Here is a 21817-nt window from a genome sequence, read left to right as displayed (position 1 = left end):
ATGTGCACATGACTATCAAAATAATTAAATGGTAAAAATATTTATTTGCAAATTGACATCCAAACCATAGGTGAGAAACATCTGTGGAAACACTATGTTGTGGATTATTTGTTAAAAAAATTTTAAACTGCTCATATTCATTACATAGTCCCATAAATAAAATTTCTCCCATAAAGTATTTTTGTGGAAGATGATGGTGGTGATCCTTGGTCCATATCTGATCTCTGCAAACAATGTAGAGTACACTGCCCTTTGGTTCAGAGGCTGTGTTACAGTGGAAAAAGACAGAGAAATAGACAGAAATTTGCATGAAGATAATAAATAAAATTCTATACATCACACTATTATACACTATTGTGATAAATAGTGTACACAATTGCCATAGGGCAGGTGCTGAAAGGAAAGAGTAAATAAGAAAAACAGCAACGGAAAGACGGTGAGAGATAGGTAGGGTGAGAAAGATGCACAACTACAATTTAATTGACAGTATACTGGGTCCTTTAGAAATGCATTTCCTATTGGTTGAGAGATTGCATGTGACAATAGACAGGAAATAGAAACTGAATATCATCTCAACCTAAATTTTAAAAAAGAAAGAATGGAAGTGAAGAGAGAAAGAAAGGAAAAGAAGACCTTAGAAGGAGTCATGGTCCAACATCATAATATCTGAACTCCATAGAATGTTTCTGGCTGAGAATGACTCGTATGTGTAATGACTAAAGCTTAATTGGCAGCAGTTGATTACCTTTGCATTATTGTGACCAGGGGCATTATTCATTGAGGTCCTTGATTAAAGTTGTCAAATAACCAATCCCATGAAGAAGTCAAAGATATTCCACAATTTCACATACTACTTACATTTTCATTTTAGTCATTTAGCATACGCTTTTAATCCAAAGCGATTTACAAGTGCATAGGTTCTTTAACAAGTTAAAAACATCAAATCCATGAATAGCAAAACTGTTCTAACCAAAAAGCATATATTTTTTATAGATATAAGGTGCACGAGAGGGATATCGGAGAGGGAAGGGAGGGGTGTAAATCAGGTGGGAGGACTAAGGTTTTAGGCAAGTCATTCCAACCCCTGAGGAACCAGAACGGAAAACGGGTGTGAACATGTAGCTTGACCACCTGGTGTTCGTAATGAGGGAACCACAAGGCGACCAGAGCTGGCAGACCGGAGTGGTCTAGGGAGCAATTAAGGTTCGGATGTAGAGTGGGGCAGTCCCCTTAGCAGCCTGGAATGCCAACACTAGCGCCTTGAAGCGGATGCATGCGGCAATAGGTCGCCAGTCGAGGGCAATGAGGAGCGGGGTGACATGAGCCGACCTGGACGGACTGGTGGTCAGGCGGGCTGCAGTATTCTATTTATTATTCACAAGCAGGCTGGCTCCTTATTTATAAGCATGCTGAATAATAACACATTTTGAAAATGTATTTAAAAGCTCACGGATATAAAATGGGGTCATGTCACTGAAAATGTCAAAAGTGTTGTGCAGTCAAAGGCGTTTTCTCGGTCTTCCTCAGAAATATTCACTCACATGTGATTCCTTAGAAGTCCTCCAAAGAAGGACGACTCTTTAGACGTAGGCATCGCAGATGTTGCAGAGTAAAACGTCAAACTTTTCCGGCATAAAATCTCAAGAACTGCTTTGCCTAAGCACAACCGATTTCGTTGTGTAGGTGGAAAGATGCTGCGTTGTTTTATGCAAGCCTAACAAACTAAACACCATTGGAAACGTAATTTCATTACATATATCAAATGCTTTTCGTCGTCGGTTCTTTGCTGGACAGAAGTTATACTCTAGTTGATTGCGCACGGACGGGGAGAATGCCTATGCCAGGGGTGTCCAATCTTATCCAGAACGGGCCGGTGTGTGTGCAGGTTGTTGTTTTAGCGCAGGACTAAGACAGCTCATTCTACTCATTAAGGTCTTGATTAAAGAACAGGATTAGTTCATTAGTATAATCAGGTGTGTTACTGCTGGGTTAAAACAAAAACCTACACCCACGCCGGGCACCTCTGGCCTATGCTTATCAAATGCATTACGGTTACTGGTCAGAGAAGCTCACGGTGTTCCAGAGCGCCTATACAAAACGTAGATAATATTATTTATATGTACAAGTATGCTTTTGTAGAAATGTGCAACAGCGAAACGGACAACAATGATAATTCCTCCAGAGAAATTGTAAGTAAACAATAGACATTCTATCGACGTTTCTCAGAGGGAAAGTTCCCTTTGAGTGCTTAAGCACAATTAACAAACGCTCAAGCATCAGCTGTCATTACCCGCGTTATTTACAAATCCTGCCTGCAGGGTGGACTAAACCATTTGCGACTTTGAGCGTAGAGGAGAGGGGCTTCAGTCAGCGAGCCTTTTTGTATTCAGTCTCTCAGCCTATTTATTCAGACAATATTACTTTAGTTAGTCCAATTATTTAGAAATGTAAAACTCAGGCAAGAATACCCCCTCCCCTCCCTTTTACGGCGCCCCTGATTGTGACAACATCATCACTTTACTACTTTTCATCTGTGCTTTTCATTCTGATTTGCCGTTGGTATGTTCAGAGGCCCTCTGATAGATCAAAATTAAAACCTGTTAAGGGTTACAATTATCCTTATTTAATGGTTTATACCAACACATGGGGAGGGATTCTGGCAAATTTGATAGCAACTATCCTAATAGAGAACTCACTACATTCTAGGAAATGACTGCTTTATCGTTGAGTTGATCATTATGTTGGTGTATAAGATATTTAGGTCAGTACCTGTAGTGCACCCTTGCTCACACATGGGATTCTGTGCGGATATCGTAATTCCATTTAGCAAATTACAATGAAATTATATTTCGTTATCGAAGTAGAAACCCTTTTACGGAATCACACTGGATGAGGTGGAGGCGTTGTGTAGGTAAAAGGGGAGGAATATTCATTAAGAGCTGGGTTGCCAGACAACTTAAAACTCCCCTTGAATCCTGTAAACCAGTGGTTCTCGGTCCTGGGGTCCACTGTGTATGCTGGTTTTCATTTAAACCACAATTGCAATCCTAAAAGTTTAACAAGCTGTTAATGTTTCTTAAATGCTTTTTGTATTTAGGAAGGTTATTTATCCTTTTAAGCCAAATGGCATGCCACGCCACGAAGAACAGAACTTTATTGAAATCCCCATGTTCACATATAGTACAATTTTGCAAACAATTACCAAAGGAAACAAAATGTTTAACTGATCGAATTAAAGACTGAGGTGAACCAACAGGCTCAAGAGTTGGATATTCTTCCATAATTTCTTCCTTAAGGTTAACACAATGGAGGTTTGGTTCGTTGTAATTTGCTTTGTCTCTGAAGTCTTTATGGTATAGCAATTTATTTTTGTGCAACTCTATGTCTCCATCGGGTTGTATGTGTTGGGCTTAATTCACTCCAATTTAAACATAGCTACACAATCCAAAAAAGATTTAAACTTATCTTATTAAATTGTGAACTGACAGAAAGACCCAGCTGTCCAATTTTTGCACAAAGATATGAGGGGGCGATCAATTTTATGTAATACATACAATCGCCACCATTTTCTCCCAGAGTGACACCCATTTTCTCTCCGGGAGATTCCGTTCGGAGTTTCTCCCAATCTGGTAGCTAATCCTGACAGACAGGCACGTTTGACTTGCTTGATGGTAACAACAAGGACTAATCTCATTACTTCGCTGTGTGGTGTGGTCTTCGCCATCGCCACACGCTAGGCGCAGTGTCGTTTGTGCTGGGTGTTACTTCGTTGTTTGCCAGTAGCGTGGACCTGCAGATACAATACGGTAAGTGAAGTCCAATAATAAAAACCGAAATAATCTATGGGTGTAACCCAACGTTACATTTAAGTAAATTCGCGATTAATATGGCAGAAAGCTATCAGGCTGCAGCAGGTGCAGTTGCAGTATTCAGTTCGCTAGCTAGCTTGATGGCCAATATTGGATCTCGCTAGCCATTGCTTTGTTTCGTTCCCGCTGCTAGCGCAAGCTAACGTTAGTTGTCCGATTGGCTAACTTGATGGGGAACGACTGGAAGAAAAACATCAACACAATAGACAATGTTAATTACTGTGCTTATTGTCTCGGTAGTCGCTATTAAGCGGAGTTCGATGGATAATTTAGATTAGCGAGAATGAATTATCCTCACTTGAAAATCACAAACGTTATACTTAGCTAGGCTACTCTAGTTATCGTAAAGGCTGGTTTGCTATCAAGCTAAGTGACCAGTCAACTAGCTGCCATTGCTTCGTTGGATAGCTAACGTTATAGTGATTAAAAAACGTCCAAAAAACTAGCTACTCTAGCTAACTGTTGGTATTGCAATTTAGATTTGCTCATTTTAGCTAGCTAACGGAAAACGCGCTTATCCGTGGCAAACCTGGACGCCAGCAGTGCTAACTTGGGTAAATTTAACTAGCTAGGTAGACAACTAGGCTAACTAGACTGCGGGGCATGTAATTATTTCCAGGGTAACGTAACCACCTTAGAAGTTGGCTTTTAATTCAGCCTGCTGACAAATTTCCTTTTTGTCTGCTTGGGAGGGGTTTCTACTCACAAATTAACGTTAGGCGTATCAAATGAAATATTAATACCTAGCTAACGTTACTAGACTTAGCTAGTTAATTAGCGAATGTTAACTAACGTTAGCTATATGGGGCATGGATTGCTTGCGAACTGGGCACTACACTAGCTAACACTTATGTTGGCTGCCGTTAGCTAACATTTTCGACAGCATTATAAAACCGGTCTGCCACCCAGTCATCTAGGTGTCATTTGCATATCTAGTTATCGAGCATTTGTTTTGCGCAAATCATACCTTCTGTATTATAGGCCGCTTACCAAGACAGTTAGCTATGTTTGTTGAATGGGGCTCCGAATAGGGCCTGCTAAGAATGCTATATTTAGCCTGTGTTGTAACGTTTGCTTTCGTTTTGTTGTTATTGCTTTCCAGGTAACTTAATATTCGCTGGTGAAGGAAGGATGCTGAACTTCTCAAACTGGATACCACAACGGCTTTAGGAAAACGTATATGGGGTGTATGTGTCGTCTCACAATAAGTGGCCGTTAATAGTGGATTCCATAGTATAAGACTGACAACCGATCGATCAATGGACGCCCTGTATGGAATTGGACTCGCTACAGAACACAATGGAAGCGACGAATCTCGCCGTTAAAATCTGTGGAATTATATGGCCAATGGCTTGTACCTAGAACCAGTACAGGGATTGTATTGCCTAATATAGGCCAGTGATCCGCCGGTCCCAAACCGAACTGTTACGCTTGAGCGTCGGAGACCCCGCTGGAGAAGAATGATACTGTTCTGGATATTTCTATCCACACCGACGACATGTGTGGGCATCCAGGCCGAATCGTCGGAGAGCCACAGCGCTTTCGCCTGCGAACCCATTACCATGCGCATGTGCCAGGATCTGCCCTACAACACCACCTTCACCCCCAACCTGCTGGACCACTATGACCAGCAGAGCGCCGAGCTCGCCATGGAGGTACAGTGCCTGCCTCCGTCCCTGGTATCACAATGGCTCCACACTTCCATTTCCGCCCGCTATCTTAAGCCTTACATCGATGACTAATGAGAAACAACTAAATTGTTGTTATCGATGTGTAAGTGCTTGTGGCTGCATTCTTGCCCATGCAAAATAAGTCTTACATTTTCCCAGATCACTGTGCAGCTTGGATAGAGTGCAGCTTTTCCAAACATGCTTAAACACAGATCTTCATTATCTTGTCATGGTTCACTGCCAAATAAGTAAAACTGTTTTCTTGGCTGATTGATGCATTTGACTTTCTAGACTTAAATTGATTTGTCCTCAATAGGGAAAATGGTGAACCGTGAGGCACGTCTGTGTTGGGACAATGTGTGATGCAGATAATGGGTCCTGAATGATGTGTTTATGATCTCCGTGTGGCTTGCTGTGTGGGAGCCGAGGCCTAGCGTAGAGCAAATGAGTCCGGGCCTGTTGTCGCCTCCCACGGGAGACGGAAATTTACATGCCATAGTAACGGCTCCGGCTCCCAGCATGCAGCGTGCTTCCCGGCCCGCCCAACCCTAGGGGCCAGCGCACCTGCCGAAGGGGTATTAAGTTGCTTTATCAGCGCATCATCTCTTGTTTTTAAGCAGTTCCACGTACACAAACAGGTTTGTGTGTGGAGGTGCGGGCGGGGTGTACATTACAGCTCTCGGCTACTCTTCCGACTTTGCCTTTGTTGTAGAGTGAATTTTATTAATGGACTGCGTTAGCAGGGAGATTACTAGTTTGATTAATATGATTTTTCACTGAAGCAGTGCTCTTTCGGTTATTTTCTTGAGCTGGTGAGAGGGAAGGTCTGTGTGGTGCTGGTGTTTTGTGCAACATTATTGGTTGAGCTTGGTGTAAGTGAAGGGCGTCTGATGCTAAATGAGCTGGACTGTGGCAGAGAGGAAGGTATCTTGGCCTAATTACATTACAGTACATTAATGGCATTTGGCAGACGCTCTTATCCAGAGCGACGTACAGTTGATTGGACTAAGCAGGAGACTATCCTCCCCTGGAGCAATGCAGGGTTAAGGGCCTTGCTCAAGGGCCCAATGGCTGTGCGGATCTTATTGTGGCTACAACGAGGATCGAACCCCCGACCTTGCGTGTCCCAGTCATGTACTTTAACCACTATGCTCTTGGCCTAGTTTCATGACTGCATGATCAGAGGTAGCCGCTTCAGGGTTAGAGTATCAATTGAAATGAAGTTGGCACTGGCACAGAGACAGCATCTTATTCTGTGTACTGATAAATTGAATTGGGCTTTCTCCTCATTGTTCCCATGGAAAGCCAAAGCAGGGCATTGTCTAGCTGTCACAGGGGTTAAGAAAGCATCATGCTTTTGTTGTTGCTGCTTGTTATTGCTGCTTTTGTTTGTTTGGTCTTTGTTTCTCTACAGGTTACTCTACAGCAGTGGTCACCAACACTGTTCCTGGAGATCTACCGTCCTATAGGTTTTCACTCCAACCGCAACAGAGCGCGGTGAATTCAACGGCTTCAGATCTCATTGAGCTGCTAATTAGTAGAATCAGGTGTACCAAATTAGGGTTGAAGTGATGGTAGATCTCCAGGAACAGGTTTGGTGACCCCTGCTCTCCAGGGTCTAAGTTGTTATCCTTGTGCTCACTTGCTAAATGCCTGTAATGTAGGGAGCGGCCTGTAGCCTAGTGGCTAAGGTACATGTCTGGGATCTGGAAGGTTGGTGGTTCAAGCCCCGATGTCGCCAGGTTAAGTTCCACACAGCTGTTGGGCCCTTGAACAAGACCATTAACCCTGTATTACTCCTGCTTAGTCTAATCAACTGGATAAAAGCATCAGCTAATAACGCATTAAAAAGATGATGTAATCATGTGTCAGCCAGTCTTGGTCTTCCTGCCCTTACTGACGTCACTGTAACCACCCTGTCTCCACACAGCCCTTCCACCCCATAGTGAACCTGCAGTGCTCCCCGGACCTGCGGCCCTTCCTGTGCGCGCTGCACGCCCCGGTGTGTGCAGAGTACGGCCGTGTGTCCCTGCCCTGCCGCCGGCTGTGCCAGCGCGCCCGCCGCCAGTGCCAGCAGCTCCTGGACGTGTTCGGCGTGGCCTGGCCCGAGGAAATGGACTGCGGCAGGTAACTGCAAACCCACTCCGGGGCGGTTATAACGCGTTATAACGTGTTATAACTCACCGTGCTCCAGACACCGAGTTTGCTCACCGTGCTCCAGACACCGAGTTTGCTCACCGTGCTCCAGACACCGAGTTTGCTCACCGTGCTCCAGACACCGAGTTTGCTCACCGTGCTCCAGACACCGAGTTTGCTCACCGTGCTCCAGACACCGAGTTTGCTCACCGTGCTCCAGACACCGAGTTTGCTCACCGTGCTCCAGACACCGAGTTTGCTCACCGTGCTCCAGACACCGAGTTTGCTCACCGTGCTCCAGACACCGAGTTTGCTCACCGTGCTCCAGACACCGAGTTTGCTCACCGTGCTCCAGACACCGAGTTTGCTCACCGTGCTCCAGACACCGAGTTTGCTCACCGTGCTCCAGACACCGAGTTTGCTCACCGTGCTCCAGACACCGAGTTTGCTCACCGTGCTCCAGACACCGAGTTTGCTCACCGTGCTCCAGACACCGAGTTTGCTCACCGTGCTCCAGACACCGAGTTTGCTCACCGTGCTCCAGACACCGAGTTAGCTCACCGTGCACCAGACACAGACTTAGCTCACCGTGTTCCGAACAGTACAACTAAAATACTTCCATATCAGCTTTGGCTTTTGTATGTGTATAAAGTTCAAATTCCATCCGTTTTTATTCAAAATCGCGAGCCAGCGCCTCCATTTGTGCCTGAGGTCAGAGGTGGCGGCCCTACAGAAATATGAGACGCCATTGTGGACAAAAGTCATTCTGAAATCGCGAGAGGAGACAAACCCTTCCAGAAAGATCTGGTTACCTAAGCGAGAAAGGTCCAGTTAGCCAGCGAGAGTAATTGAAACCCTGTGAGAGGTCCAGTGGACGGCGCACATGGTCTGGTGGACACTTTGCAACTAGATCTTTCTCACAGAAATTGTTTGTTTCCTCTCGCGTTTATCAAATTACTTTTGTCCACAACGAGGCCTCGTATGGAGAGAGAGAGAGAGAGAGAGAGAGAGAGAGAGAGAGAGAGAGAGAGAGAGAGAGAGAGAGAGGAGAGAGAGAGAGAGAGAGAGAGAGAGAGAGAGAGAGAGAGAGAGAGAGAGAGAGAGAGAGAGAGAGAGAGAGAGAGAGAGAGAGAGAGAGAGAGAGAGAGAGAGAGAGAGAGAGAGAGAGAGAGAGAGGTGGTGATGGCCTTCGCACTTGCTATTGTGACCTAATCGATTCCAAGCAGTCCTTGCATTTTGCTGTGGAGTGCAATACGTATCGATTTGCTCAAACAAGTCACCGATTAAGGATTCATTAAAACCTCTTTTTTTCCATTCCTTGTGTACTCTCCTTCTTGTAATGCATCATCTTGTCGGCATCTCTTAAATGCCTTATTGACATTTCTGATCTTTGAATGTAGGGGGAGGGGGGTTGCGTGTGCATAGGAAAATCTCCTCTTGATTTTGTGCTTGAATGAGTGCCTGCCAGTTTTAAGTGCTATGGACTGAGAGCTTGTTGCTGCATTTTAAGTTGCTCCGTATAAGAGCTAAATGGCAGTAAATAATTTGAGTAAGGCTTCATAGGAATCTATTTTTGTTGTTATTGTTTGGTGCAGTGAGGAGAATCGGTCATTGCACCATGGATGTTTAACCCTTTAAGGTGTAAGGCCACAACAATTAATTATAATGTTCTTAAAGGTCCCATATTGTGTATTTTCCAGTGTTTTATTTTAGGTCCTGATATTTGTGTGGTTTTAAGTACCAAAAACAATCTATATCCAGTTTTAAGTGTCCATTCTCCAGCTCCTCTCATGTCCAAGGACTGGCTGTTATTGGCTGTGTCTTTAAGCCTTCAACTCCTTTATAATCCACATAAGGTAAATGTCATATTTCACAATTTGGGACCTTTAACATAATGTTCATGCTGATATAACAATCAGTGCTGGTAACAGAAAGCAGTGAGGAATGTTTGTTTTGGGAAGAAACATTCCAAAAAAACCTACTTTTCAGACGGTTAATGAAAGCTCTTCCGGCAGGTTCCCTGACTGCGACGAGCCATACCCACGAGCCGAGGACCTGGCCCCCCTGGCGGAACCCACGGAGGACACCCCCGACTCGTCCCGGCGCGACTACGGCTTCTGGTGCCCGCGTGAGCTGAAGGTGGACCCGGACTTGGGCTACGTGTTCCTGGGCACGCGCGACTGTTCCCCACCCTGCCCCAACATGTACCTGGACCGCGACGAGCTCCGGCTGGCCCGCTACGCCATCGGGGCCGCCTCCGTGGTCTGCCTGTCAGCCACCCTCTTCACCTTCCTCACCTTCCTCATCGACATGGCCCGCTTCCGCTACCCGGAGCGGCCCATCGTCTTCTACGCCGTCTGCTACATGATGGTGTCCCTCACCTTCCTCCTGGGCTTCCTGCTGGAGGACCGCGTGGCCTGCAACCCGGCCCGGCCCGGCCAGGGCAGGGGCCCCACGGTCACCCAGGGCTCGCACAACAAGGCCTGCACCCTGCTCTTCATGGCCCTCTACTTCTTCACCACGGCGGGCAGCGCCTGGTGGGTGGTGCTCACCGTCACCTGGTTCCTGGCGGCCGTGCCCAAGTGGGGCAGCGAGGCCATCGAGAAGAAGGCTCTCCTCTTCCACGCCGGGGCCTGGGGCGTGCCGGGGGCCCTGACGGTGGCCCTGCTGGCCCTCAACAAGATCGAGGGCGACAACGTGAGCGGGGTGTGCTTCGTGGGGCTGTACGACTCGGACGCGCTCCGCTGGTTCGTGCTGGCCCCGCCGTGCCTGGCCGTGGCGGCCGGCTCGGGGCTCCTGCTGGCGGGGATAGCGGCGCTGAACCGGGCACGGACGGAGATCCCGCTGGAGAAGGAGAACCGCGACAAGCTGGGCAAGTTCATGATCCGCATCGGGGCCTTCTCGGCGCTCTACCTGGCGCCCCTGCTTGGGGTCATCGGGTGCCACGTCTACGAGCAGAGCCACCGGGCGGCGTGGGAGACGGCGTGGGTGCAGGACCGGTGCCAGGACTACCACATCCCCTGCCCCGCCAAGGTACGGACCCGTCCCGTCTGTCGGCGCTGACCCGCGGGGTCTTCCTCCCATCTGTAGCTACTCTAGCTATGATACCGAGCGGTTAAGATGCATTTTGAAATGACGTAAAAGCATGTTTTCAGGAACATTATTTGAGCAAGATATTGGTTATAACAAAAAGAATGAATGCAATGAATGCGTTTACTGTCTGACATGAGCTTTAAAAAGAGGTTGGAATGTTCCGGCGAATACCTCAGCCACTTCAGTGTTATGGGTAGTGCCCCTGCCCATCAGTGTGTGACGTGACCTCTGATTCAAATGAATGGCGGTTTGTCCGGAGAGCATTTGGGCGGGGCAGGCCACACCGCTGTTGCAGCTGTAATTACTCTCGCTCCTCTTCCTCATCAATTTCTCTGCCCCCGAGCTACATGCAGAGGGTCGCTCCTGTTCGTCACGGTCATCCCCTCTGTCCTTTTCCTCCCTCGGCTGCTGCAGTTCCTCATCCCCCTCGTTTTTACCAGCTCACCTTCTGATGCCTGATGCTCGTCCTGTTCTTAAGTTCCCTCAGAGCGCCAGAAAGCCAGTTGCGCTGCGGTCGCGGCCGCCGCCGCCCCTCTCGTGCCACTTGACGGTGCGGTTCAGTCAGCCGTCTCGGAGCCCTGCGTTTTACCCCAGGCAGCCGTAAATTACAGGGGACTGTCGACGAAGGCAGGTGTGGTTGATTTGTACTCACTAGAAAACCGGAACAAAAACCTGTTTCTACCAAATCGTAAAAAAGGCCCCCCAAAAGAACAAGCGCTTCCAATTTTCCTTTTTCTTTTTTTTATGTATCAGATCTGCGGGCTGATCCATATAAGGTTTCTGAAATGGGATTAAGTTTAGTTTTGTACCATGACACTCTGAAAATCAAATGGGCATCACGCCTCTCATTGAATTACAAAGAACCAGGGCAGGAGGTCATATGGCTTAGCACCACTATCATGCTCCCCTTCTTGCCAGCCAGATAGATTTTCTGTATTATTTCATGAAATTCCTGTTTTCGATTTGTGGTTTTTCTCCCCCATTGTTTTTTGAAGTCAGCTGGTCGTGGCTGATGGTGGTTTGCCGGGGTTCTCCTCGTCGTGCCTAACACACTATAGTTATGCCGGTCATGATATTCGCTACCATGGGTTCATATATTGTATTATTTTGCCAATTTTATTTATGCACTGCTAACTGCAACTGTGTCTATCCCTAGTCTTTACTACCCAATGTTCACAAAATGTGCAAATAAGTGGTAAGGGTAAACATAACTGATATTGTAACAGTAATAATCAGAACCCTGTTTGTGATTGACATGGTTATTCTAGCACGTTTTATCTTTAGATTTTTACCCGCCTGTGTGTTTTTTTAAATGGCTGCTTTATTGTCTGTTCTCCTTGGGAACTCATCCTACCTTATAGGGTGATTCATGACGCTAGATACACTGTGTATGCTGAGTTTTTTTTTTTTCTAACTGCAATTGCAGAATTTTAACAAGCTGTTCATTTTTCTTCAGAAGATTTTCATGTTTTGAGGGATTATTTACCCTCTTAATCCGCATTATTAGAACAACCTGTACGGGCCATGAAGAATAACCCATATTCATGTTGTGCTTACTGTGTTATATTGCTTATTAAGAACTAAACTTACTTATGAAGTTAATGATTGAGGTTGGTCAATAGGCTCCTAATTGGTGAAAGTGTGGCTGCATGGTTTCTAAAACTAGCCATTTGGTAGATGAGGAATAATTTGGAGACGGTGAAAATTATAATGAGCAGTTTACAAAATAAATTATGAAATGACATAAGAGCATGTTTTCAATAACATTATTCAAGCTATTGGTTATAAGATATTGGTTTTAAGAAAAAGCAAATGTTAGCAAATGTTATATGAGGCCAAAAAAACATTTACTGTGTGACATGACCTTCAAAAAGAGGTTGGAATGTTCCGGCCAATACCTCAGCCCCTTCAGTGTTATGGGCAGTGCCACTGCCCATCAGTGTGTGACGTGACCTCCGACAGGCGCTCAGATTCAGATGAATGGCGGTTTGTCCGGAGAGCGTTCGGGCGGGGCAGGCCACGCAGCTGCCAGCTGACATTAAGGCTGAAGAGGCCCAGCAGGCAGGGCTCAGGAAACAGACGTTTTGGAGGACTACACAATAAAAAATAAAAAAAAAGGCCGTAGTCACCGCGACCTGAAAGCACTGATGCGTGATGGCGGAGATGGCTTCTGTGCATGAGTGACCGTTTCTCGTCCTTACTCTCTCTCTCGCTCCCGTTCTCGCTCTCCCTCGCTGTCCGTGTGCTGCCGCTCAAGCAAAACAATGACCGCCAGTGCCTTTTATTTTCTGCTTTGACAGGAAAATAAAGGGCCTTCATTAGTTTCCAAATTGGGCCACCCACTGCAGTTCAGTCCGTGGGTGCAGAACAAAAAAACTCTTCCTGCAAACCCACAGCTGTTACAAAGAACCAAGGGCCATGCATAAAACCCAGAGCACAAAACGTGGCCTGACGAGGGTATTTTGGTGCGTACGCTGTCTGTGTGAAATTAACGTCTTATTTATTAAGGCTGCAGCGTATTACGCTATCCGCGAATGGGACCGCCTGCTAATTCCATTTAGCGAGTGAGGCTGAAATTGCACAGTTAAAAAAGCTCTTCATTGGATGTGGGGAAAATTTATGTATCTTATGGTGCGATGTAAGAGCGTTTTGAGCAATATGGTCAGTGCAGGACTAAATGTGGGCTGTCATATTTCCGCTGTGGCAAGAAATCCCGTCTCAAATTATCCAGGTTTCAGAGCATAATGACACAGGGCTTGATTATTGTCGCGATGGAATGGGAACATTGTGTGGGAGGTTCTTGGTGATCTTTTATCTCTCTCAGATGAGTAATGATTTCTCTCGCTGGGTGTTGCAGAAGTTGTAGGTTTGATTAATTCTATGCTTTTTGTCTCTTTGGCAGTTCCGTGTCTTTCCCTGTTTTCCGAGATTTTTAGACAGTTTTGGATCGTATAACGCAGCCTGCAGCCAATAACAGGCGCTCCAAAGACTCAAAACTCACAATGTTGGCTACAACATGTACCCAATCGCTCTGATTTTTGCCTCTTTTTCAGTTTTCCTTGATATTTGAACAACTTTGCTGTGACTTTAGTCAATATTTTCTGTGACAACCAACGAGCCTTAATTATTGTTGGAAAGATTTCTGACTTCCTTGCTCCTCGATTATACATGATCTTTAGATCAACCCTTGTTAATTGTGTGATGTTTGGTAAATCCAACGGAATGCATAACTGCCTGTTATTAAATCCGTATGCATTAAGGAGAGAAGCGCACTTTGTAATGACTTGGGTAGATGACACGCATACTGTGCTTCCAGCCCCGTACGCCTCTGACACATTAGACAAATGATTCTGGAGCAGAATGCATCATATCTGCGCTTGAACCTAGTCACAGGAGGCTTAGAAAGCCTTCCCTTAGACTTTGAATTGGTTTTATACTGTTGCATATTGACTGAAGAAAACTCAGGTCTACGTATGGGGTTAAACGCACCTCCCAAGATGGGAGTTATCCCACAACACCATGATAAATAATGGATAAAGAATCGACGGCCCAGTTCCCCGAGGAGTCGTACAGCAGAACCTTTTCTGTAATTTATGGTGATTCATTTGTGTTCCCTCAGCTATGAATGATTGCAGACAGCTATACGGTTCAGCTCATTACCATTAATGATTTGTTCACTGGAGTCAGAAACGAGTGAACGAACAACTAATTGGTTACCGCCGGATATTAATAGCTCAATCAAATTCAATCGATGATAAAACCAGGATATAGACTACCATGATTCTGGAGCTCCAGGGACGTGTCTGGGTTCTGTTCTGGCAACACGAATGTTCAGTTTTAACGGTGTTAACATTGAGCGACTACATTTGTTCACCTGCCTTCATTCAGTCTCATGATTAATTAACCCGTATCTCGGGGACCTAACAAATTCCTGGGAAAGATGATCTGAGCAGATTCTCTGGGCATGACGCCATTTGCAGGAGAGGAGGTGGGCGGGCTGTGTTCTGTAGCCTGTTACCAGAGACTACCGCCGGCGTGCCGCGGAGGGAGAAGCGTTTCTGTGCGAGCCGGGGTGTTGCGTGCAAGCGAGCCACGCCAATTGTGTGTGAACCACAGCGGTTGCGTGTGAGCCAAAGCGGCAGTGTGTGCTTCAGGCACAGTGTGTGTGCGTGCGGGAGGCTGTGGGTATGATTGTGGGCTTGTGAGCCAAAGCCGTATCGCGTATCATGTGCGTGCGTGGACACCGAACGGGAAGATGGATTGTCTGAGGGTAGCAGAACGTGCTAATTCAGATCCCGAGGCCAACACTAAGCCCTGCTGTTAGGGCACGTATACCCCATCAAAGCCCTCCTCTGAGGAGAAGTATACCCTGCCCAAATCCTGCTCTGAGGACCAGTACACCCCCCTATCCCCTGTTCTGAGGGCAGGTTAGGCCCATCTAGCCTTTACCCTAAACACAAGTACACCCCCCATCCCAACCCCTGCCCTGAGGTGAGATACACCCTGCCCAAATCCTGCTCTGTGGACAGTGACACCCCCCTAACTCTGGGCCTCTGCGTTGCAGGTGGAGTACACCGGGAGGCCGCACCTGATGCTCTTCCTCATGAAGTACCTGATGGGGCTGGTGGTGGGGATCCCGTCCGTCTTCTGGGTGGGCAGCAAGAAGACCTGCTTCGAGTGGGCCGGCTTCTTCCACGGCCGCCACTGCAAGAAGTGAGTCTCTTGCCAGCTTGCTTCTTTTCTAAAAGTCACTGTAAAGTAGGAGACGCCCGACTCATAGGGTACTCATGGCCCGTGGGCTCCAGGATTTTCAGATATGAAGCCCTCCAACACTGCAGGGGACTGCACGGTGAAAAACCTTTGGTGCCTAGCTGCACACCCTTCAGAGGACGAGCGCCTGCAAATAGTTAGCCGTTTCAAATGGGGAGAATGTAAAGGCAAAATAAGGGATTGATATGACTTAACTCAGCTTTTGTTGTGGTTAATCCAGGGTTCAACCTTGTAGGGGTGCAGTAGGGTTTAAATTTTAGAGGTCCTTTCTAGTGTACGGTACAGGTGTTATCTACATGATTTTTATGTCCTGGTTAGATATCATTAATGATGACTGTCTCCCAATCTTCCTCCACCTTCAATCTCTGCCACCTCCTTCATCTCTCTCTCTTCTCCTTTGTTCCTCTCTATCTCTTTTGCCTCTCTCCCTTCTTTTCCTCTCTGCCAGTACCGGGACGGAGGAGAGCAGGCGCGCCCTGCGAGAGCCGGACTTCTCCCAGCTCCTGCGGGAGCCCCAGGGCCCCATCGTGCGCAAGTCCCGGGGCACCTCCACGCAGGGCACCTCCACCCACGCCTCCTCCACCCAGCTGGCCCTGCCCGACGGGCAGCACAGCCGCGCCAGCAGCGTACACAGCAAGCTGAGCAGTCGCCATGGCAGCCTGCGCCACGCCCGCGAGGGCAGGTAATGGTCTCCGTCTGCGCTACGCCTGCGGGCTCCGCCCCGTGGCGTTCCCCTGCCGCTCCCACACTGGCACCCTGGGGGCACTGGGAGCAGAGAGCATAGTGCCTTGGGTGTAGTTATTCTGCGTTTTCAAAGCACGTTGGGTTCTTTTGAAAAGAACCTCTTAGCTGTTATCTGTAGAACAGTGTTAAATTGCATTTAAACTATGCAGAAGCACTCATTTACAGTGTTACAACAAAATGAACAGTAGTGAAAGCAATGTATTCACACATTAGTACAGTTAGTAAAAAACTGTAGGATTCAACATTAGGTTCTTAAATTGCCTCAAAGTCTGTACCCAATGGTTGAACTTATTGCTGCAAGAGGTAGTGTGGCCAATTAAGTTTAAGCAGACAATTACTTTTTCACATGGGTCATATAGGTGATACGTATTTTCATTCAATAAATATAAATCAAAATATTTTATTTTATTCTAATATTACATTTTGTCTCAAGATCTGAAACAATTCAGTGTGACGAATATGCAATAACAAAGGAAAGTGACCAATACGTTTTCATGGCAGTATCTCGCTAGCTAGCACTCTAGTTATGTTTCTAGAGATAAATATAGAAAGATTTTTAAAATCTGCACAAGATTACTTAAGAGGACACAATGTTCCCTCTGGCCCCACCCTCAGCCTGGTAGAAATTATAACTCGGTTGATGTGAACGCGGTGTCACTCGCTGTCAGCCCACTGCACTGACCCCATCCCTTCCCCTCCCTAGGCATACCCCCGGCAGCTACCAAGAAGCAGAGCAGCACCTGCAGTTCGGGAGCGCCTTGCACCTCAACGACCATTCGCTGTCACGGCACAGGAGCAGCACCCAGCACCTGAACAACCAGTCACGGCACGGCAGTACTCGGGACCAGACCGAGACCCCACCCGCCGTGGTCACCCACGGCTCCAGCGTGGATCAGGTGGTGGAGGACGACTGTGCCAGCGCCTGATTGGTCTCGTCAGGCTTAGGACCCTCGGCTGAACGGTTCTCTCGTGGTGGACCCGAAGATGAGATGGAGGTGGTCTTCAGCCTCAGTTTTCCGTTACCCTGCTCCTCAGGGCCATCAATCCCAGCTTTTGAATGGTCAGCTTGACTTGACTTGAATTCTGTTAGGTGTACATTGTTGCCTGTCCAACCCCCCGGAACTTTTAGGACATGCATTTTCTTTGTTTTTATATTGTGAAGGTGTATAGATACTGTGAAAGACGATGTCCCAATTGTGTAAATATAGCGTGGTGTATAAACAAATAATGAACTGTTCTACTGATGCGATGGAGGCTGCAGCTGTCCCACGGTGCATTGCCAGAATACAGGGGAGCGGCTCACTTACGAGTCCAATTCAGTGTGAGGAGAAGCATCGGACTCATGACCAAAAACGTATTCACTATATGCAAAAATGACAAGCCCCTTTTTCGAAGATATTCATCCCACTAATGTAAAATGTGAAAGTCATTTGGCTGCTGCAATTGTGATTCTCAGTAGGTACTGGTAATGTGTTCAGGGTAGAAATACAGGCCAAGTGCGGTGGTCATGGTATGGTGAAGAATCTTTTCGCACGGGCCTTGGGTTTTTGCAAGGGTACAGAAACATTGACATGCTAATAATTTAAAGTACTGTTCTTTTGGCACCAACGTATGGATACTGCAGTCTTATCTTATGACTGGGTAGGTAGTAGTTGCCACTGTTGTTTTTGTTAAAAAGGGCTGGCTTGGTATGTGAAGCATGTGTAATTGTGACTGTCCAGTGGCAAGTTTGGGGACGTTTCATTGCTGGTGTTCCACCCAATACAGTGATTGGAAAATAATGACTTGTGAGGACCCAAACACAAGACTGTTGTCCCGAAATGATGGAGCACATTTCAGCGAGGGGACATGTTTACAAACCTGATGGAGCAGTTCCACAGATTGGAAGATGAAGATAAAACGCAGGGACAAAATTTGGTTGGAAAAAGCCAAATTGCATTTTTCAAAAGGGACAGTTGAGTGATTCTTTTTCACTACATTCTCTGCTTTTTTTTATTTTTTTTTTATATATAAAACCACTTTCCCTGTGGATGAACTATCAGGGCATTTCAATTCAAGATTGAATGATTGTTCAGAACATCCAGAAAGGCCCACTTTCAATTGTAAATATGTATTGCTGTACATTTTACTTTATGCTGCAATCTCTCATCCTGCTGCTGCCTGTGTTCAAACCCTCAGTCAATGCTGACTACACCTCCTGGTGAAATGGCGTGGCATTTGCATCAGGGCTGGATTTATACACTCCAGGCTTGGGCATACATGCTGCTGTTCATTTTGTTTTAATGATACCTGCCTGGCCTTATATTACCTCTTATTGAACTTAAGTCGTCGCAGTTGCTGTGCTGCGGCTACTTGGTAGCTCACTCAGAAGTGAGTTAGCACCAGAGTCTTTCATTGAATCTGGCCCACGCCAGTGCTGACTGCCCAGTGGATATATAGGAGGGATTCTGTTGGCAGGGAATAGCAGTGGTTCAATTGCTCACCCGACTCCTCCACCTCCACTCTGTATGTGCACAGCTTGTGGCTGCAGTGCGAAAAGGTTTCGGAGGAGAACCGCGAGTTGTCTTCACTCTCCCAGCAGCATGGGCATATTCGAGCACACTTGTATATAATTCGTGAATTACAAATTCGGGTTGGATTGGAGATGCCAAATTTTATATTTCCAATGAAATTCAGCAATGTAAATATCCTTCTCTAAAAATCCTTCTTCAGTTCCTGCATGTGAAATCACAGGCAGGTTAATACCTCGGGGTTAGGCGAGGTGTTCAAACTGGAGGTGCACTAGCCGTTTATACCAGTGTGCTACAATACTATGTCCTTTAAAACCTCCACCTGTTTATCCATAGCCTACCTCAGTCCTGCCTCCAGGTACCTCTTATCTTAGCTCCGCACCTTTTAAATGCTCTGTCAAGGATCTGCATCTATGGACCTAGAGAGCCACAGGGTCTGCCCATTTCTGTTTTCATGATAAAGTACGCAAACATTTCAGACCCATGAAACCAGGTGAAAGTGGATAATTAACTGACCAACATAAGCAGTTGAAGGGGTTATGAGTATTAAACCCCTTTTTCAATTCTAAAGCAGTCTCCATGTTATAGATCACTATTTGTCCTATTGTTAAAAGAAAGAAAAATCAAATTAAGCTGTACCATGGCATTTTGTGCAAAGAAAAGCCATGTGCTGCCACCCAAAAAAAAGATTTGTTTAATCCCCGCCCCTATTCTTCACATGCAAGTTGGTGTATAGCAACCACCCTACAAGCAAGTGAACGCCCCAACCCCACCCCTCTTGTTGAGTGCCCATTCAAACTGCAAATTACACCATCCTTTTTCCATCCGCCTTTGGTCTGGATCAGGATTTTTGGATTAGTTTAGCTAAAAATCCTTTTTAATCATTCATTGTTCCATTCGAGTTTGTTTTTTTTATATTGTTCTTTAGCTCTATTTGGTATTTTAATAGTTTGTTAGTGACGCCTACTTGCCTATGACGTGTTACCGACTGGTTTGATCGCCTTTCCGTCCTCCAACCCACCCATCTGTGTTACTTTGGACCTCAATTTGCATCTTCTAAAATTGAAAAGAGACGGGCCAAAAGTTGGTGTTTCTTTACTCTCTAAGTTTTGAGTAAAAAGCACATCCGTTGCAGCTCCCCAGGAGCAGGTCAGCGGTCCTCAAATTTTTGCAGCTATTATCTTGGTTCAGAATTCAACTGAAAAAAGTTTGTTTACAAGGTGCTTCTCTTTTTTTCCGTCCTTCTTTCTCAGTCGCTCTGTAGGTTTCTTAGTAAAGGTTTGATTGAACCATTGGAACCAATTACTGAAATCAAAGACCAGCTGAGAACTACAAAAATGTTTGAAAGCCCCTGTAGGGAATTCTTAAGTTTTGCTTGAAACTCAAGATGGTTTGTAACCACTGGTCCCCACATCAATAGGTCTGTTGACACTTCCAAGGTCAAAGATTGAATTTGTTCCCAAAAATCTTTTTCTACAAGTCAAAAAAATAAAAATTGGCCTGCTGCAGTTGTGCCAATCTATTGTTCTCCAAGAGCAGGTTCACTGGCTTGAAGAACTCCTAGAGGCATAATTCATGGATTGTGTTCAAAGTGGCCCATCTTTGACTTTCCCAATTCCATATTTGAATTCATGAGCATCTTCCTCCTTCATTGTGCTTAGCAGCTTATTTTTGGAGAGGAAAATATGTTTTAAAATAGTCAATAGACATTTGAAGAGTAGTTTTTTTTCTAAATTCTAAGTGTCCTAGAACCCCATTGCTTTCAATTACCAGTAGTGATAGTTACATCAGCATTAGAATGTTCAGTTAAGAAGATTCTAATCTAATAATTGTGATCTTACACCTGAAAGGGTTTATGGTGATGAATGTTGCATAGATGTAGGTCCCCCAACCTCTATTAGCATATGCCTTTATACACTGCAATATGTAAGCAGTGCCTGAGAAAATTAACATTTAGAAGGGAAGTTTCCAGACAACGCCGCATAATATAACCTCAAACTTTTACATCGGTGTTTCTTCACATGTATATAAATCACAGGCACCCTTTTATGCCAACTGTTTCCAGGATTCCTCTACCTGTTCTTTCACTCCATTTCTTTCCCCTTTGTCAGTGATGTGCAAATGGGAAGGGAAGCAGTCCTTTATAGCCCCAGACCCAAATTGAAATGCATCAGATACAATATACGGTACTTGTCAATAAAAGACGTTTGAATGCGGTTTGTCTGAGTTTCATGAGTACATTTCTTAAGTTGTCATTTTACACAATTAAAATATGAAGATGAATCCCTGTCTACTTTTTTAATGCTTTGGTGAATAGTGTGGTGCAAATTGATTATAAAAATTGGCAAAATAAGAGGAAGTATGCATTTCATAGACGTACAGTTCAATGTGATCCCTAGCTATTTTCAGGTCAGGGTCAAACCAAGAGGACAGTGGATCTCCAGAAAGAAGGTTAGGCAACCCCATCATAGACCGTAAAATAAATGTGTTTTAAGACTGACAGACTTAATTCCACCATGAATGTGGCCAATGTGTTGGCTGCTACTTCATCAAATTATAAGCACAGCATTTCCTCATACTAGCAAATATTCATGGTATTTCAGCCAACCCTTTGCCAGTTATTTTAAATTAACTCCTGCTGTCCACAGACCTATGTTGTTCCGTTTTTGCTGTAAGATGGCTGCTTAACTTAATTTGGAGCCAGCACAAATGTACAAGCCATAAACATTTTCATTGAACCGCTCAAATTAATCCCCCCCTGAAGTTTGTGACGCAACTTGCAACATGCAAGTCAAATGGTATTTGTTTAGGTCCATGGGAGTTAAAAACGTCATTCAGGGCCCCTTCCCCAAAGTCTTAACGACTCGTTTAAATGTAATCACAGTTAACAATGCCTCTGTCATTTAAAGTGTACATCTAATTGCCTCAAACTTGAAAGTGAATGACCTTACCTGGACATTTTCTTTGAGCTAAAACAGCCACACGTGGATGTGTTTTTGTTGTTGTGAAAAACAGTAAGGGTTAC

At 45.6% G+C, this 21817-nt stretch overlaps 1 protein-coding gene across 2 annotated transcripts; it reads left to right on the top strand.

Annotated features, from left to right (window-relative positions):
* The first annotated feature begins 3602 nt into the window (after positions 1-3602).
* LOC133127083 (frizzled-3-like) lies at positions 3603-21009 on the top strand. 2 transcript variants are annotated; one of them, XM_061239714.1, is made up of 7 exons: positions 3603-3806; positions 4972-5524; positions 7470-7666; positions 9691-10708; positions 15333-15481; positions 15987-16220; positions 16986-21009. In XM_061239714.1, the coding sequence occupies exons 2-7, from the start codon at positions 5330-5332 to the stop codon at positions 17206-17208; spliced, it is 2016 nt and encodes a 671-aa protein (XP_061095698.1). In that variant the 5' UTR covers positions 3603-3806; positions 4972-5329; the 3' UTR covers positions 17209-21009. The 2 variants fall into 2 exon arrangements, with proteins under 2 accessions (XP_061095698.1, XP_061095708.1); XM_061239724.1 differs by lacking the exon at positions 3603-3806 and adding an exon at positions 4039-4423.
* Positions 21010-21817: the final 808 nt, after the last annotated feature.

This window comes from Conger conger, chromosome 1 (genome assembly GCF_963514075.1).
Source record: "Conger conger chromosome 1, fConCon1.1, whole genome shotgun sequence".
NCBI lineage: Eukaryota > Metazoa > Chordata > Actinopteri > Anguilliformes > Congridae > Conger > Conger conger.
The sequence above is the reverse complement of the archived record's forward strand: the minus strand, read 5'-3'. Positions and strand labels throughout refer to the sequence as shown.